A 19,804-nucleotide genomic window follows, 5' to 3' on the forward strand; every position below is an offset into this window, starting at 1 on the left:
CTTTTAGGCGACTCTTGGATTGGCACATGGAGGATAGTAAAATGTAGGGTATGCAGGGTAAATTGATCTTAGTAGGATAATAGGTTGGCACAACATCGATGGCCGAAGGGCCCGAACTGTGCTGTACTGTTCTATGTGCTATATTCTATGTTCTATGCTTCTCACCCATGTTGGGCCATTCCCTTGGTTCCTACACTAGGCTCCATTCCCCGAAGTAAACTGTCTCTCCCGCTTGGCAGAACCGTCATGGCGTTTCACACTACCCCCAGGTCTCGGAAGATCAGGCTAGCCTGATCAACTCTTCCCACGATCAACTCTGCTGGCTCTGTCCTCTAATCGAAAAGGAACTGGGATAGTTTGGTATCTTGTGAAGCTGTAAGCTGTTTCTTTAAGCCTGCCCTGAAAGTTTGAGCTGCTCTCTTTCTGCCAGACCATTGGGCCATAGATGGTAAGGAGCTCTCCTTTTATGACGAATACCATTCAATTTTAGGAAATACTCAATTCCCTGCTGGTAAACAATGGCCTGTTTTCCGTGGCCAACACTTCTGGGAGCCTGTGTCATGCATGGGATACGTGTAGGCTTTCTATCGCTGTCCCTGTGTTTGATGAATGAGCTCAATGCACATGCAGCCACTTTAAGTGGGCGTCGACAATGGCTAGGAGCATTAACTGACCTGGGTAGTTGATGTGTAACCGAGCCCAGGGTTTTCACGGCCAAAAAGGCAGGCCTCACGTATCAATGCCAGATCTAGATTGGCATCATGGTGTGCCAACAGGATGTTTCTTTACTTCACTGAAAGCTGTGGTTTGGCTATGGGACCATTTCCAAGGCTGATCCTTCTTTAAGAGTTGATGCAAATGTGCCTGGGTGGAGGCCACGTTATGTATGAATTTTCCGTAATAATACATCAACCCAAGGAAAGACCAAAGCTCCGATACCAATGTGGGAGTCCCGGGCACATTTAATCACACACAATTTATCTTCCAATGGGTGTAGCTCAGTATTATCAACTCTGTAGCCCAAGTAGGGCTTGGGACACCTGGAACACACATTTATTCCCTCCCAAGGTGTACACCCACCTGTTAGAAACATTTAAGCACCAGGTCCAAGTGCTCCTTATTGGTCTTTACTGTTACCAGGATCTTATCTAGATAAATGGTAACCTGGGGTCGATCTGGCAAAATGTTTCCCATCGCTCACTGAAAAATGGCACCATCAGTGGTAACTGAAGCAACAGCTTCTCATAAGAGATCAGAACCAAAGTTATACCTTTACTGCGTAAAGGTTCGCTGGTATGTGTTCTCAGCCTAGACAAGGTCTTGTGCCATCTTAATGGTTGGAGTCCAGAGCGAATTTTGGTAAAGACTGGTTCTGTGATCACTGGAACAGCCGCAGCAATGTTGGCTTCTGTTAGAACCAGGTGACCGTTTAACCAGATATTTATTTTGATTGGTTCTGATTTGGATTTCACTGAGCAATTTATCAGTTCCAAACCAGTTGTATGTGGACTTTTCAGGGGTGAGCGCTCTCCTGGATACTGACCTATGAGTTTTCTAACTCCACTTAGATCTAGTGGGACCCTTTTGCAGCTCCAAGTCCTCATTCTGGCAGGAATTATAATAACTGTCGTTGGAGAAAAGAAGAATGGGAGGTGACTTGATCGAGGTTTACAACATTATGAGGGGCACAGATAGAGTGAATAGTCAGAGACTTTTTCCCCAGGGCGGAAATGACTGTTACGAGGGGGCATAATTTTAAGTGATTGGAGGAAGGTATGGATGTGATGTCAGAGGTAGGTTCTTTACCCAGAGAGTGGTGGGCATGTGGAATACACTGTCGGCAGTGGTAGTGGAGTCAGATACTATAGAGACATTTAAGCAACTTTTGGATAGGTACATGGAGGGTAGTAAAATGTTGGGTATGCAGGGTAGTTTGATGTTAGTAGGATAATAAGTCGGCACAAGATCGTGGGCCGAAGGGCCTGAACTGTGCTGTACTGTTCTATGTTTTTGCTGGCCTGGATCCTTGAGAATGTTTTAACAGTTTGGCTGAGGCTTCACTTTGTTTTGGGGTTTCGCTGTGGGCTGGCCTCGTCTCCCTCTGTTCAGGAAATGTCCTGAGTGAGGCTATGAAATTACCTTCACTCAAGCGGTGTCCCCAGGCTCAGTCGGACTGGTGAGGGGTGTCCACTTCTGTCAAAATACTCTGCAACTCACAAGCTCCACTTGTTGCATTTTCCAATGATAAAGCTAAAGTTGTGCTGCCTGCTTGAGGTCCAGTTAGGCTTCATCTTGTTGGCACTTTCGCCGAGTTACATCATCAGTCCCACATACCAAACGATCTGTGAGCATCTCATGCAGGGTTAAAGTCACATGCCTCTGCTCGTCATCTTAAATGAGTTAAAAATTCTGATACAGATTCCCCTGGTTTTCAAATGGCCAAGTAAAACTGTTAGTGTCTCAGAATTAGAGGAGGTTTGGGGTCGAAATATTCCTTAACTAAATCCATCAAAGGTTTCATTATCTGGTGCCTCAGGGAAGGTTAGGATCCTCATCAGGGAAAAAGCTGCAGATGCACAAGCTGTTTGGAGAAATACTCTTTGCTTTCCATCTACCCCAAAAACATTTGCCCAGATAAAGTAATGCATTCTTCCCACATACTGGGCCCATTCTTCAACTTCAGGATCAAATGAGTCAAGTTTCCCAAATAACAACATGATGCCAGAAGGGTTTCCTCTAACTCAAAGATGGCTATTGTGAGTGAATTGCTTTGGGAGTGTACTGTTTTCTCTCTTTGTCACTGAAATAATTCTATAGAGTCTAGTAGCCATCACAAATTTGCCCTTTGTTTACTCATGGAGAGCCCTTGACACTGAATGCTGAATACAAGAGCAGGAGGATATGCTGGAACTGTATATAACATTAGTTAGACTGCAGCTGGTGCACAGTGCGCATTCCTGGTTGTCACATTGTAGGAAGGATGTGATTGTATTGGAGAGGGTGAAGATGAGATTCACCAGGATGTAGCTTGGGCAAGAGTGATTCAGCTATGAAGAGAGATTAGGTGGGCTGGGATTGTTTTCCTTCAAGCAGAGAAGGCTGAAGGGGCTCTGAATGAGGTATACAAAATTGTGTGGGTCATTGACAGGATAGATGGAGAAAAACTTTTCCCCATAATAGAGGGATCAAGAACCAGGGGCATACATTTAAAGTAAGGGTGGTTAGTAAGTTTGCAGATGACACCAAATTGAAGGTGCAGTGGACAGTGAAGAAGGTTACCTTAGAGTACAACGGGATCTTGATCAGATGGGCCAATGGGTCAAGGAGTGGCAGGTGGAGTTCAATTTAAACAAATGTGAGGTGCTGCATTTCGGAAAGGCAAATCAGGGCAGAGCTTCAGGACATTATACCTAATGGTAAGGTCCTGGGAAGGACCTTGGGTGCAGGGTCATAGTTCTCTGAAAGTTTAGTAGCAGGTAAATAGGACAGTGAAGAATGTGTTTGGTATGCTTGCATTCATTAGACAGTGCATTGAGTATAGGAGTTGAGAGGTCATGTTGTGGCTGTGCAGGACATTGGTCAGGCCACTTTGGGAATACTGTATTCTATTCTGGCCTTCCTGTTAAGGAAGGATGTTGTGAAACTTGAAAGTGTTCAGAAAAGAGTAACAAGGAGGTTGTCAGGGTTGGAGGGTTTGAACTCTGCTCCAAAGTTTGGAAGAAGAAGAGATAATTTAATTGAAACTCACAAAACTGTTAAGGAGCTGTCAGGATCCATGCTGAGCTGCTCTCTAGGCTGAATAGCCTAAATCACAGAGGTCATTGCCTTAGACTAAAGGGCCAATTACACAGGACTAAGATGAGGAGAACATTCTTCACTCAAGGGATTGAGGATCTTAGATTTCTGTACTCTGGAGAGTTGTGGATATTAAGTTGCTGAATATATCCAAGAAAGAGCTCAGAAGAATGAGAGGTTATCTCATTGAAACATATTGAAATACAAATGAGAGTCTGATAGATTTTTGGGTATTAATTAAGTGATATGGGGTTCATCTGGGGAGATGTAGCTGAGTCAGGCGTTCAGGCCAAGATCCTCTGGAGCAAGATTGTAAGGAAAATATCAGATCAGAAATAGGAGCAGAATTAAGCCGCTGGGCTGTTTGGACCTGTCATTCTATTCATAACAACAAGTCTGATCTGATTGTGATCTTGACTTCTTTTGTTGGTTGGACTTTGTCTAACGCAGCTTAAATATTTTCAATAGCCCCACCTGGCTTTCCCTCTGTGGAAGTGAATTCCAAAAACTAACGACCCTCTGAAAGGAGAAATCATTCACCTCAGCATTAAGTGGGAGGCTGTTTACCTTCAAACAGTGCGCCCTGGTTCTAGATTCCTCCACCATGTGACAATCCTCTACACTGTCAGACCCCTTCAGAATCTTTCCTTTTGTTTCAGCAGATCCCCTTTCATTCTACTAATGTCGAATTCACATACGCCAACCAGTGCAAGGATTTTTCAGAAGTCAAACCCCACCTCCCAGAAATCAGCTGAGTGAACCTGCTCTGAACTGCTTCCAATGCAAGTCTATCCCTCCTTAAGTAAAGCAAACAAAGCCAAGCATAATGCACTATGTCTGATCTCACACCTATACAACTTTAGCAATATCTCCGCACATTTATATTCCATTCCCTTTGCAGTGGAGACTGATGTGACATTTTATACTGTTATATTCCCTTTTATGATTCATGTACAATTCATGTACAATTCATGTACAATTCCCTTTGTAGACTGTTATATTCCCTTTTATGATTCATGTACAATGATAGCTAGTTCCCTAAATGCAACAGTCTGCAATGCTTTTGCCCACACACTTCACCAATCTATGTCCCTTTGTAGACTGTTATATTCCATTTTATGATTCATGTACAATTCATGTACAATTCATGTACAATTCCCTTTGTAGACTGTTATATTCCCTTTTATGATTCATGTACAATGATAGCTAGTTCCCTAAATGCAACAGTCTGCAATGTTTTTGCCCACACACTTCACCAATCTATGTCCCTTTGTAGACTGCTTCTACTCTCATTGCAACTTGCTTCTTCCCTAACTTTGCATAATCAGCAAATTAGGCTTTGATATAATCTGCCTTTTCATTCAAGACATTAATGTTGATTGCAAATATTGAGGTCACAACATCGATCCCTGTGACAGAGACAACGGGAGCTGCAGATGCTGGAGAATCCGAGATGACAAGGTGTGGAGCTGGAAGAACACAGCAGGCCAAGCAGCATCAGAGGAGCAGGAAAGCTGACGTTTCAGGCCTAGACCCTTCTTCAGAAATGAGGGAGGGGAAGGGGTTTCTGAAATAAATAGGGAGGGGGGGGAGGCGGATTGAAGATGGATAGAGGAGAAGATAGGTGGAGAGGAGACAGACAAGTTAAAGAGGCAGGGATGGAGCCTGTAGAGGTGAGTGTAGGTGGGGAGGTAGGGAGGGGATAGGTCAGTCCGGGGGAGACAGACAGTTCAGGGGGCGCGGGATGAGGTTAGGAGGTAGGGATGGGGGTGGGGCTTGAGGTGGGAGGAGGGGATAGGTGGGAGGAAGAACAGGTTAGGGAGGCGGGGACAAACTGGGCTGGTTTTGGGATGCGGTGGGGGAGGGGGAGATTTTGAAGCTTGTGAAGTCCACATTGATACGATTGGGCTGCAGGGTTCCCAAGCAGAATATGAGTTGCTGTTCCTGCAACCTTCGGGTGGCATCATTATGGCGCTGCAGGAGGCCCAGGATGGACATGTCGTCTGAGGAATGGGAGGGGGAGTTAAAATGCATCTCCGCTGCATCTGCTCCCAGGATGAGGCATTCCACTCCTGTACATCTCAGATTTCCTCGTTTTTCAAGGACCACAACTTCCACCCCCTCAGTGTTCGAGAACGCCCTCAACCGTGTCTCCCGCATTTTCTGCAACTCATCCCTCACCACCCCTCCCTGCAATAATAACCAAAAGAGAATCCCCCTCATCCTCACATACCACCGCACTAACCTCCAGATCCAATGTATCATCCTCCGACACTTCCGCCATCTGCAATCTGACCTCACTATCAAAGACATTTTTCCCTCTCCAACCTTATCTTCTTTCCAGAGAGACCACTCTCTCCATGACTCCCTTGGCTGCTCCACACTCCCCTCTAGCCCCACCACACCCGGCACCTTCCCCTGCAACCGTAGGAAGTGCTACACTTGCCCCCACACCTCCCCCATCACCCCCATCCCAGGCCCCAAGAAGACTTTCCACATCAAATAGATGTTCACCTGCACATTTGTCAATGTGGTATACTGTATCCGCTGTTCTCGGTGTGGCTTCCTCTACATTGGAGAAACCAAGTGGAGGCTTGGGGACTGCTTTGCAGAACACCTCCGCTCGGTTTGCAATTAACAACTGCACCTCCCAGTCACGAACCATTTCAACTCCCCCTCCCATTCCTCAGACGACATGTCCATCCTGGGCCTCCTGCAGTGCCACAATGATGCCACCCGAAGGTTGCAGGAACAGCAACTCATATTCCGCTTGTGAACGCTGCAGCCCAATGGTATCAATGTGGACTTCACCAGCTTCAAAATCTCCCCTCCCCCAACCACATCCAAAAACCAGCCTAGCTCATCCCCACCTCCCTAACCTGTTCTTCCTCTCACCTATCCCCTCTTCCCACCTCAAACCGCACCCCCATTTCCTACCTACTAACTCTTGACCTGTCCATTCTCCCTGGACTGACCTATCTCCTACCTACACTCACCTTTTACTGGCTCCATCCCTGCCTCGTTGACCTGTGTGTCTCCTCACCACCTATCTTCTCCTCTATCCATCTTCTATCCGCATCCCCCTCTCTCCCTATTTTTTTCAGAACCCTCTTCCCCTCCCCCATTTCTGAAGAAGAGTCTGGGCCCAAAACATCAGCTTTTGTGCTCCTAAGATGCTGCTTGGCCTGCTGTGTTCATCCAGCTCCACACCGCGTCATCCCTGTGGCACTCCATTAGTTACAGGTTGCCATCCTGAAAATGACCTATTTATCCTGGTTTCTGTTCCTGTTGCTTGGTTTATCTATTCATACCAATGTATCACCAAGATTGCCTATCCTCTGCATAATATGTGATGTGGCACCTTAATGAATGCCTCTTGGAAATACAAGTACAGTACAACTGCTAGCTCCCCTTTCTCTACCCCACTTGTCACATCCTCAAAGAGTTCGCATGAATTCTCCTTTTACAAAGCCACATTGACTCTGCCTGCTTTTATTATCTAAACGCCCTGCTATCACCTGCTTAATAATGGACTCTACACTTCTCCATTAACAGATGGTTGGACTGACTAGTTTATAGTTTCCTAATTTCAGTTTCCTTCATTTTTTGACTATGTGACATTTGCAGTTTTCAGTCCATGGAATATTTCCAGAATATTTGGGATTTTGGAAGATCACAACCATGGCATCTATTATCTCTGCAGTCCTTTCTTTTCAGACACTAAAATGCAGGGGATCAGCTCCAGGGACTAATTGGCCTTTAGTTTCAGATTTCTTTCTATTGTTAATGATTGTTTTAAGCTCTTCCCCGACTTTTGCCTTTTGAGTTGATCATATTCCTGGGATGTGTTCCCTTCTATGAGGACAAATACAAAATACTTGCTCAATGTCTCTGCCATTTCTGAATATTAATTCCACAGTTGCACTATCCAAAGAATTTATGTTTTCTTTAATTATTCTTTGTAAGCTCTGAAGAGCGGTTTTTACTGCCTGTTTATATTTCAGCCAGTTTTCCTTTCTGTAATCATACATTTCTGGTTGCTGAAAAATTTCTAGTCTTCTAGTCTACCACTAATATTTCAAACATTGTCTCCATCCACAACTTTCTCACTGCTCATAAATGTTGCTTGTTTACCATTGAGTTCTTCTTTCATTTATCAGGGCTAATGAGCATGTCCCCACATTTTCACATCTAAAAGATTTACATAAACTATCAAAACTTGTATCTTTTCCCCTAACGATCAAGATTGATGTGTCGATCCCTAGACAGCCAAAGATGGTGCATTCTTCTCCAGATTATCAAGGCAAGTGTATGTATGTATCCCCAAGCATTAGGGCTGGTGTATTTACCTGTAAATAATCTGGGCTGGTGTATTTACCCCCAGGGATTACAGCCGGTGTATTTACCCCTAGACAGTCCAGGCTGGTGTGTTTACACCCAGGCCATTAGCGTGGTGTATTTACCCCCAGGTATTAGGGCCAGTGTATTTACCCCTGTCCATCAGGATTGGTGTATTTACCCCTGTCCATCAGGATTGGAGTATTTACCCCTGTCCGTCAGGATTGGAGTATTTACCCCTGTCCATCAGGATTGGAGTATTTACCCCTGTCCATCAGGATTGGTGTATTTACGCCTGTCCATCAGGATTGGAGTATTTACCCCTGTCCATCAGGATTGGAGTATTTACCCCTTTCCATCAGGATTGGAGTATTTACCCCTGTCCATCAGGATTGGAGTATTTACGCCTGTCCATCAGGATTGAAGTATTTACCACTGTCTGTCAGGATTGGAGTATTTACCCCTGTCCATCAGGATTGGAGTATTTACCACTGTCTGTCAGGATTGGAGTATTTACCCCTGTCATTCAGGATTGGAGTATTTACCCCTGTCCATCAGGATTGGTGTATTTACACCTGTCCATCAGGATTGGAGTATTTACCCCTGTCCGTCAGGATTGGAGTATTTACCCCTGTCCATCAGGATTGGAGTATTTACCCCTGTCCATCAGGATTGGTGTATTTACGCCTGTCCATCAGGATTGGAGTATTTACCCCTTTCCATCAGGATTGGAGTATTTACCCCTGTCCATCAGGATTGGAGTATTTACCACTGTCTGTCAGGATTGGAGTATTTACCCCTGTCCATCAGGATTGGAGTATTTACCCCGTCCATCAGGATTGGAGTATTTACCACTGTCTGTCAGGATTGGAGTATTTACCCCTGTCCATCAGGATTGGTGTATTTACCCCTGTCCATCAGGATTGGTGTATTTACCCCTTTCCATCAGGATTGGAGTATTTACCCCTGTCCGTCAGGATTGGAGTATTTACCACTGTCTGTCAGGATTGGAGTATTTACCCCTGTCCATCAGGATTGGAGTATTTACCCCTTTCCATCAGGATTGGAGTATTTACCCCTGTCCGTCAGGATTGGAGTATTTACCCCTGTCCATCAGGATTGGAGTATTTACCACTGTCTGTCAGGATTGGAGTATTTACCCCTGTCCATCAGGATTGGTGTATTTACCCCTGTCCGTCAGGATTGGAGTATTTACCCCTTTCCATCAGGATTGGAGTATTTACCCCTGTCCATCAGGATTGGAGTATTTACCCCTGTCCATCAGGATTGGAGTATTTACCACTGTCTGTCAGGATTGGAGTATTTACCCCTGTCCATCAGGATTGGAGTATTTACCCCTGTCCATCAGGATTGGAGTATTTACCACTGTCTGTCAGGATTGGAGTATTTACCCCTGTCCATCAGGATTGGAGTATTTACCCCTGTCCATCAGGATTGGTGTATTTACCCCTTTCCATCAGGATTGGAGTATTTACCCCTGTCCATCAGGATTGGTGTATTTACGCCTGTCCATCAGGATTGGAGTATTTACCCCTGTCCATCAGGATTGGAGTATTTACCCTTTCCATCAGGATTGGAGTATTTACCCCTGTCCATCAGGATTGGTGTATTTACCCCTGTCCATCAGGATTGGAGTATTTACCCCTGTCCGTCAGGATTGGAGTATTTACCCCTTTCCATCAGGATTGGAGTATTTACCCCTGTCCGTCAGGATTGGAGTATTTACCCCTTTCCATCAGGATTGGAGTATTTACCCCTTTCCATCAGGATTGGAGTATTTACCACTGTCCATCAGGATTGGAGTATTTACCCCTGTCTGTCAGGATTGGTGTATTTACCCCTTTCCATCAGGATTGGTGTATTTACCCCTGTCCGTCAGGATTGGTGTATTTACCCCTGTCCGTCAGGATTGGAGTATTTACCCCTGTCTGTCAGGATTGGTGTATTTACCCCTTTCCATCAGGATTGGTGTATTTACCCCTGTCCATCAGGATTGGTGTATTTACCCCTGTCCATCAGGATTGGAGTATTTACCCCTGTCTGTCAGGATTGGTGTATTTACCCCTTTCCGTCAGGATTGGAGTATTTACCCATTTCCGTCAGGATTGGAGTATTTACCCCTGTCCGTCAGGATTGGAGTATTTACCCCTGTCCGTCAGGATTGGTGTATTTACCCCTGTCCATCAGGATTGGAGTATTTACCCCTGTCCATCAGGATTGGAGTATTTACCCCTGTCCGGATTGGAGTATTTACCCCAGTCCGTCAGGATTGGAGTATTTACCCCTGTCCATCAGGATTGGAGTATTTACCCCTGTCCGGATTGGAGTATTTACCCCTGTCCGTCAGGATTGGAGTATTTACCCCTGTCCGTCAGGATTGGAGTATTTACCCCTTTCCATCAGGATTGGAGTATTTACCCCTGTCCATCAGGATTGGAGTATTTACCACTGTCCGTCAGGATTGGAGTATTTACCCCTGTCCGTCAGGATTGGAGTATTTACCCCTTTCCATCAGGATTGGAGTATTTACCCCTGTCCGTCAGGATTGGAGTATTTACCCCTGTCCATCAGGATTGGAGTATTTACCCCTGTCCGGATTGGAGTATTTACCCCTGTCCGTCAGGATTGGAGTATTTACCCCTTTCCATCAGGATTGGAGTATTTACCCCTGTCCATCAGGATTGGAGTATTTACCACTGTCCGTCAGGATTGGAGTATTTACCCCTGTCCATCAGGATTGGTGTATTTACCCCTGTCCATCAGGATTGGAGTATTTACCCCTGTCCATCAGGATTGGTGTATTTACCCCTGTCCGTCAGGATTGGAGTATTTACCCCTTTCCATCAGGATTGGTGTATTTACCCCTGTCCGTCAGGATTGGAGTATTTACCCCTGTCCATCAGGATTGGTGTATTTACCCCTGTCCGTCAGGATTGGAGTATTTACACCTGTCCATCAGGATTGGAGTATTTACCCCTGTCCATCAGGATTGGTGTATTTACCCCTGTCCATCAGGATTGGAGTATTTACCCCTGTCCATCAGGATTGGTGTATTTACCCCTGTCCATCAGGATTGGAGTATTTACGTCTGTCCATCAGGATTGGAGTATTTACCCCTGTCCATCAGGATTGGAGAATTTACCCCTGTCCATCAGGACTGGTGTATTTACCCCTGTCCATCAGGATTGGTGTATTTACGCCTGTCCATCAGGATTGGAGAATTTACCCCTGTCCATCAGGACTGGTGTATTTACCCCTGTCCATCAGGATTGGTGTATTTACCCCTGTCCATCAGGATTGGAGTATTTACCCCTGTCCATCAGGATTGGTGTATTTACGCCTGTCCTTCAGGATTGGAGCATTTACCCCTGTCCGTCAGGATTGGAGCATTTACCCCTGTCCATCAGGATTGGTATATTTACCCCTGTCCATCAGAATTGGTGTAGTTACCTCCACAGCATCAGAAGGTGTGTATTTACCATCAGGAAGCTCCACTTCGAACCCTTTCACTGATCGTTCCTTTTAGTATTTCATCAAATTTCTGGATGAGGTGATCTTGGGTTCTGGGTTTGGCCAGAACGTTCTCACCTACTCTGTCTACCCAGTTCTTTCTTTGAAGTTCGGATTTGCCCCAGGCTTGAATCCATGAAGAACAGGCCCGTGTGCTAGATCTTGGCATCTAGCCCTGGGCAGATTGGCTACTTAGAACAGGAGCCATTGAGATGTTGTTGGTCAGAGTAACAAATGGTCTGGTTGGCATCATCACATGATGTCATCCTCTGTGGTAGGTGTGGTAGGCGTGACATCATAATCTGCTGTGTCAGCAGCAGCTGGAGCCTACAATGTGCCCAGTCAGTACAAAGATGCCCTGTGTTCTTTTGAGGCCGAGATAGGCTACAGAATCTTCCAAGATGTTCGGAAGTGCTTGATGATTTGGGAAAATGTGGTAAGAGCATGGACCAGCCTATCACAAGGGAGGCACTTAATGGAAAGCTAAACAAGCACAAGGAGCTAGAAGGAGGAGTCGAAGATTAATGCTTCTGGGGTGAGATGAGGTGGGATGAGCGGGGACACATGTTGAACGTTAATGTTGGCAAATGGAAGAAAATGGAATTCAATCAGATAAGTGTGAAATGATGCACTTGGACAAGACAAACAAAGTAAGTGAATAAATGATGAGTGGTAGGACTCTGGGAAGCACCCATAATCAGAGGGACCTTGGTATGCTTGTACAGCTGTCCCTTAATGCATTAGGAGGTGGGTAATGTTGTTAAGGTATGCTTACCTTTACTAGCCGAGGCATAGAGTTTCAGCAAAGTGAGGTGATGCTGGAATTGCATGAAATATTTGTTCGGCCACAACTAGAGTATTGTATGCGGCTCTGGGATCCACATTGTAGGAGGGACGTGAAAATACTGAAGAGGGTGCAGAGGAGGTTTACCAGGATGTTTGCCTGGGCTGAAGAGTTTCAGTTCTGAAGAGAGATTGAACTGACTGAGGTTGTTATCCTTGGAGCAGACAAGATGGCGAGGGGACATGATTGAGATGTATTAAATTATGAGAGGCTGGATAGGGCAGACAGGCAGTAACTTCTGTATAGATTTAAGGTAATGGGCTGGGGACTTAGAGGAGAGGGGAGGAAAAATGGTTTTCACCCAGAGGATGCTGGGAACCTGGAACTCACTGTCTGTGAGTGTGGTAGAGACAGAAATCCCCAAAATATTTAGGGAATCTTTACACTTGCACTTGTAATATCAAGCCATACAAGGCTATGGGCTAAGTGTTGGAAAGTGGGATTGGAATAGTCAGGTGGATGCTTTTGGCTAGAGCGAAGGTGATTATTTTGTGATGTAGATCTCTATGACTCTATGACGCATTGGCCGATTGTGCCCTGTGGATTGTTTCTGTTGAGCCGTCTGCTGTAACTCAATCTGCCTTTTTGTTTCAAGGATATTCAGGTGGTCAGAGGACTCACACCTTGGAAAGGAACTCAATGATTCAACCTATGGAGGGGCCCATGATTGGACCTACATTCCTGCTCCAAGAGTGGTTAAAAGACCAGACAACTATGAGTTGCAGAACCCAGTGCACTCAGTATCGTCGGAGATCCTGACTGAGAAGGAAGTAAGAAATGCCCTGATGGCCTGGTTGAGGCGAAAGGTACGCTATAAAAATGAACTGGCCCAGAAAATGGAGATTAAGGAGATCATACCATCAATAATATTTTACTATGTTCTCGACACTTTTATTGAGCAAAGGGCTTTGAAGTTCTCCTGTCAGCAAAAACCAATAAGTGGAGCTGCACTCCCACCCAACAAGAAGTTAAAAGCCTGGGAGGTACAGTGTTTCCCAGTCAAATACTTTCAAGAAGAAACCAAGTACTTTCACATGCCCAACAGTGACAAGAAAGGAATGTGTATCAGCTGCTATGGCCGAGGCCTGGTCCTCTGCGCAAGGTGCTGGGGTTCCGGTGAAATCACCTGTCGGAAAGTCTATTCTTCCAGGAGGGGTCCGATGTTGAGTCTGTGCGCAGAGTGCACAGCGAACAATACGGGCGACTGTGAGAGATGTGCAGCTGTTGGCCACATTCAGTGCCTCCGATGTGATGGCCAGGGTAAGGTCTGGTACTTCACCAACATGAAGGTGGAGTACCTGACCCAGCGCCAGCACAAGTTGATCGCCCAAGAGGACCTTCCCACCTCCGCCTTGCAGAAGGCCCATGGGATAGTTATACACGACCATACTGCAGAGTTGGTCACACCCATCAGCACCTGCGATGAGGAGGAAGTCAACTTGGCATCACAGCTCCTGGTGCAGGAATCACACTTTGCCTGGCCTGACTCCAGAATTCTCCAACAGAAGCACAGTCTCACAGCTATCCCTGTCAATAAAGTGCTCTTCACCTGGGAGGATCTGAATGGTCGCTTCTGGGTCTATGGGACCAAGCGGCAAATTTATTTCAGGAACTATCCTCTGAAGAAATCTTGCTGGCCCTGAGTGAGGAAGGGACCAATAAACCAGTGCCTAAAGTCTCTCACAAATGCAAAGGACAATGAGATCAGAAAATAAAAGGAAGTGCAAAGGGATATCAGTGTGATTGTGTCCTTGATGTGTCTGCTTTCTGATAGTAAAGGAAAACAGAGCACTGTGATAGGAGATAATAAAATGTGAGGCTGGATGAACACAGCAGGCCAAGCAGCATCTCAGGAGCACAAAAGCTGACGTTTCGGGCCTAGACCCTTCATCAGAGAGGGGGATGGAGGGAGGGAACTGGAATAAATAGGGAGAGAGGGGGAGGCGTACCGAAGATGGAGAGTAAAGAAGATAGGTGGAGACGGCGGAAAAACTGCTCTATGTCCGACCGTGACTGGTATTCGTTGATGTGTGGTTGTAGGGGGACAAAGGTGAGCCCCTTGCTCAGGACTGACCGTTCGTCCTCAGGGTTGTAGGGGGACAAAGGTGAGCCCCTTGCTCAGGACTGACCGTTCGTCCTCAGGGTTGTAGGGGGACAAAGGTGAGCCCCTTGCTCAGGACTGACCGTTCGTCCTCAGTGTGATAGGAGTTTGGGTTGGATGATGTTAAAGCTGTCCAAACTGTGGCTCACTATAGTCCTCATTCTCTGCTTTGCTACCTTTGAATTTTGTTGGGCCACAGCTTTTAGAAAAGGCTGCTCTGAATGGGAGGGTTTACAGGGGACTCCCAGGCGTGGATCATAATTGGTAAGCAATCCTGAGATGTCCAAGATCTGCAGGGCAATCCCAGAAATGTGTGTTATTATTCATAGGAAATCCCAGGGCTACTTCAGTCTTGTCCATTATTTCCCCAGCAACATGCCAGAGCCTGGTGTGTCAGTGGGCAAGATTTACATCAATCTATTGAGGAGCACAGCCCTAACAGCGATCACAGCATTCAGTGGAATTGAATCCAAGTGCTGGTGCTTTTGTTAGTCTGGATAGTCTGCAGTGCACATATACATTCTTATAAAATGCATACAAAAGCAAGGTTTGCAACAGGGGGAGAGATAAATTCAAGGGGAAGGATAAAATTGTCTTGAAGGTAGCTTTGTGCAAATGGTATTTTGTGTTTTACTATAGTTTCCTACCCAGTTACATGTCTCACAAAAGTGTGGCTCCTTACAGAAAGATTCCCTGTCTATATTGTCCAGCTAATTGAACTGGCAACCCCTCCAAGTCACTCAGAGGAAGGATGAGAAAGTATTACCAAATATCTGCGTGATTACCAGCTCGACAGAAAACTGTTGTCCTGGTGACAATGGCCTGGACTTTCCAGTGGCAGTTATGGTGAAACTGACAACATTGTCACTTGGAAACTGAGGGCAATTTCAGGAAGCTGCACATGTGCACAATAATGTGGAAATCCCAAGGATACTGTCAGTGATTGTACACCAGCTACAAGAACGGTGTGCAACTCAGGGCAATCAATTCATAAAATCCCTACAACAATCCCACACCGAGTCTATGAGAAGCATCCCACCCAGACTCAATACCCCTACCCTATCTCTGTAATCCTGCATTTCCCATGGCTAATCTGCCGAATGTACACATCCCCGAACACTATGGCCAATCCACCCAAACCTGCACAGTGGGAGAAAACTGGAGCAGCCAGAAGAACCCCACACAGATATGGGGAAAATGTGCAAACTCCACACAGGCAGTTGTACGGTTGTCTGAGATGGGAATTGAACCCAGGTCCCTGGCGCTGTGAGGCACCAATGCTAACCACTGAGCCACCGTACCACCTCAAAGTCAGCTGGCTGAAACTTCAACTCAGGTACTGTTAGTCTCAATCAAAACAACAATGCACAGTCATACAGCACAGTTAACAGAGTCAAACATGCTAAGGCACACAATATTTTGTTATAAAAAATGTTTGAAAAGCTGTACCTTTTTGATTGACCGTATTAGTGGACTAAATCATTCGGGAGGCAGAGGGGGTTATTGAGAGGAGTTACAGGGAGGTAGTCACTCCTCAGGTACAAGAAAAAGGTAGATGGGTTACAGTCAGGGGCCGGAAAGGGAACCGGCAGGCAGTGCAGGGATCCCCTGTGGCCATTCCCCTCAACAATAAGTATACCGTTTTGGATACTGTTGGGGGAGATGACTTACCAGGGGAAAGCAGGGGGGCATGGGTCTCTGGCACAGAGTCTGTCCCTGCTGCTCAGAAGGGAAGGGGGAAGAGGAGCAGAGCAGTAGTCATTGGGGGCTCCATAGTTAGGGGGACAGATAGGAGGTTCTGTGGGGATGATAGAGAGTCAGGGTTGGTGTGTTGCCTCCCAGGTGCCGGGTGCGTGATGTCTCTGATCGTGTTTTTGGCATCCTTAAGGGGGAGGGGGAGCAGCCCCAAGTCGTGGTCCACATTGGCACCAACGACATAGGTAGGAAGAGAGATGGGGATTTAAGGCAGAAATTCAGGGAGCTAGGATGGAAGCTGAGAGTAGGACGAACAGAGTTGTTGTCTCTGGTTTGTTGCCCGTGCCACGTGCTAGTGAGGCGAGGAATAGGGAGAGAGAGGAGTTGAACACGTGGCTACAGGGATGGTGCAGGAGGGAGGGTTTTGGATTCTTGGATAATTGGGGCTCTTTCTGGGGTAGGTGGGACCTCTACAAGCAAGATGGTCTTCACCTGAACCAGAGGGGTACCAATATCCTGGGGGGGAAATTTGCTAAGGCTATTCGGGTGAGTTTAAACTAATTCAGCAGGGGGATGGGAACCAAAATTGTAGTTTGAGTATAGAAAAGGTTGAGAGTAGGGAGGTCCGAAATAAAGTTTCAAAGAAGCAAGATGGCACCGGCAAGCAAGAAGTTGGTTTGAAGTGTGTCTACTTCAATGCCAGGAGCGTCTGGAATAAGGTGGGTGAACTTGCAGCATGGGTTAGTACCTGGGACTTCGATGTTGTGGCCATTTCGGAGACATGGATAGAGCAGGGACAGGAATGGTTGTTGCAGGTTCTGGGATTTAGATGTTTCAGTAAGAACAGAGAAGATGGTAAAAAGGGCGGAGGTGTGGCATTGTTGGTCAAGGACAGTATTACAGTTGTAGAAAGGGTGTTGGGGACTCGTCAACTGAGGTAGTATGGGCTGAGGTTAGAAACAGGAAACGGGAGGTCACCCTGTTGGGAGTTTTCTATAGGCCTCTGAATAGTTCCATATATGTAGAGGAAAGGATAGCAAAGATGATTCTCGATAGGAGTGAGGGAGACAGGGTAGTTGTCATGGGGGGCTTCAACTTTCCAAATATTGACTGGGAACACGATAGTTCGAGTACTATAGATGGGTCAGTTTTTGTCCAGTGTGTGCAGGAGGGCTTCCTGACACAGTATATAATATGTAAGCAGATAATGGAAAGGTGTAGGATAAACAGGGTGGTGGTGATGGGAGATTTTAATTTTCCCAACATTGACTGGGATTCACTCAGTGTTAGGGGTCAAGACGGAGCAGAATTTGTAAGGTGTGACCAGGATGGTTTTCTAGAGCAGTTTGTATGTAGTCCAATTCTGGAAGGGGCCACACTGGACCTGGTGTTGGGGAATGAACCCGGCCAGGAGGTTGATATTACAGTAGGGGACTATTTTGGAAATAGCGGCCACAATTCCGTAAGTTTTACAATACTCATGGACAAGGATAGGAGTGGTCCTAAAGGAAGAGTACTAAACTGGGGCAAGGCTGACTATACCAAGATTCAGCAGGATCTGGGGAATGTGGATCGGGAGAAACTGTTTGAAGGTAAATCCACATTTGATATGTGGGAGGCTTTTAAGGAGAGGTTGATTAACGTGCAGGAGAGACGTGTTTCTGTGAAAATGAGGAATAGAAATGGCAAGATTAGGGAGCCATGGATGACAGGTGAAATTGTGAGACTCGCCAAGAGAAAAAAGGAAGCATACATGAGGTATAGGCGACTGAAGACAGAAGAAGCTTTGCAAGAATATCGGGAATGTAGAGCAAATCTGAAACGAGGGATTAAGAGGGCTAAGAGAGGACATGAGATATTGCTGGCAAACATGGTTAAGGAAAATCCCAAAGCCTTTTATTCATATATAAAGAGCAAGAGGGTAACTAGAGAAAGGATTGGCCCACTTAAGGACAAAGAAGGAAAGTTATACGCTGAGTCAGAGAAAATGGGTGACATTTTTAACGAGTACTTTGCATCGGTATTCACCAAGGAGAGGGACATGACGGATGTTGAGGTTAGGGATAGATGTTTGCTTACTCTAGGTCAAGTTGACATACGGAAGGAGGAAGTGTTAGGAATCCAAAAAGACATTAAGGTGGACAAGTCCCCAGGTCCGGATGGGATCTATCCCAGGTTGTTGAGGGAAGCGAGAGAGGAAATAGCCGGGGCGCTAACAGATATCTTTGCAGTGTCCTTAGACACGGGTGAGGTCCCAGAGGACTGGAGACTTGCTAATGTTGTCCCCTTGTTTAAGAAGGGCAGCAAGGATAATCCAGGTAATTATCGACCGGTGAGCCTAACGTCAGTGGTAGGGAAGCTACTGGAGAAGATACTGAGGGATAGGATCTATTCCCATTTGGAAGAAAATGGGCTTATCAGTGATAGGCAACATGGTTTTGTGCAGGGAAGGTCATGTCTTATCAACTTAATAGAATTCTTTGCGGATGCGTCAAAGTTGATTGATGAGGGAAAGGCTGTAGATGTCATATATATGGACTTCAGTAAGGCGTTTGATAAGGTTCCCCATGGCAGGCTGATGGAGAAAGTGAAGTCACATGGGGTCCAGGGTGTGCTAGCTAGATGGATAAAAATCTGGCTGGGCAACAGGAGACAGAGGGTAGTAGTAGAAGGGAGTTTCTCAAATTGGAGACCTGTGACCAGTGGTGTTCCACAGGGATCTGTGCTGGGATCACTGTTGTTTGTGATATATGTAAATGATCTGGCGGAAGGTATAGGTGGACTGATCAGCAAATTTGCTGATGACACTGAGATTGGTGGAGTAGCTGATAGTGAAGGGGACTGTCAGAGATTACAGCAGAATATAGATAGACAGGAGAGTTGGGCAGATAAATGGCAGATGGAGTTCAATCCGGGCAAATGCGAGGTGATGCATTTTGGAAGATCAAATTCAAGGGCGAACTATACAGTAAATGGAAAAGTCCTAGGGAAAATTGATGAACAGAGAGATCTGGGTGTTCAGGTCCATTGTTCCCTGAAGGTGACAACGCAGGTCAATAGGGTGGTCAAGAAGACATATGACATGCTTTCCTTCATTGGGCGGGGTATTGATTACAAGAGTTGGCAGGTCATGTTGCAGTTGTATAGGACTTTGGTTCGGCCACATTTGGAGTACTGTGTACAGTTCTGGTCGCCACATTACCAAAAGGATGTGGATGCTTTGGAGAGGGTGCAGGGGAGGTGCACCAGGATGTTGTCTGGTGTGGAGGGTGCGAGTTATGAAGAGAGGTTGAGTAGATTAGGATTATTTTCATTGGAAAGACGGAGGCTGAGGGAGGACCTGATTGAGGTCTACAAAATCATGAGGGGTATAAACAGGTTGGATAGCAAAAATCTTTTTCCCAGAGTGAGGGACTCAATTACTAGGGGTCATGAGTTCAAAGTGAAAGGAGGAAAGTTTAAGGGAGATATGCGTGGAAAGTTCTTTACACAGAGGGTGG

General features: G+C 46.0%; 1 protein-coding gene across 1 annotated transcript; it reads left to right on the plus strand.

The window, feature by feature from the left end:
- Nucleotides 1-1,207: 1,207 nt before the first annotated feature.
- On the plus strand, nt 1,208-14,151 carry LOC125462700 (protein SSUH2 homolog). Its single transcript, XM_059653271.1, has 2 exons — nt 1,208-1,293; nt 13,104-14,151. The coding sequence occupies exons 1-2, from the start codon at nt 1,208-1,210 to the stop codon at nt 14,149-14,151; spliced, it is 1,134 nt and encodes a 377-aa protein (XP_059509254.1).
- The last annotated feature ends 5,653 nt before the right edge of the window (nt 14,152-19,804 follow it).

The sequence above is a fragment of the Stegostoma tigrinum genome, chromosome 21 (genome assembly GCF_030684315.1).
Source record: "Stegostoma tigrinum isolate sSteTig4 chromosome 21, sSteTig4.hap1, whole genome shotgun sequence".
In the NCBI taxonomy this organism is placed as follows: domain Eukaryota; kingdom Metazoa; phylum Chordata; class Chondrichthyes; order Orectolobiformes; family Stegostomatidae; genus Stegostoma; species Stegostoma tigrinum.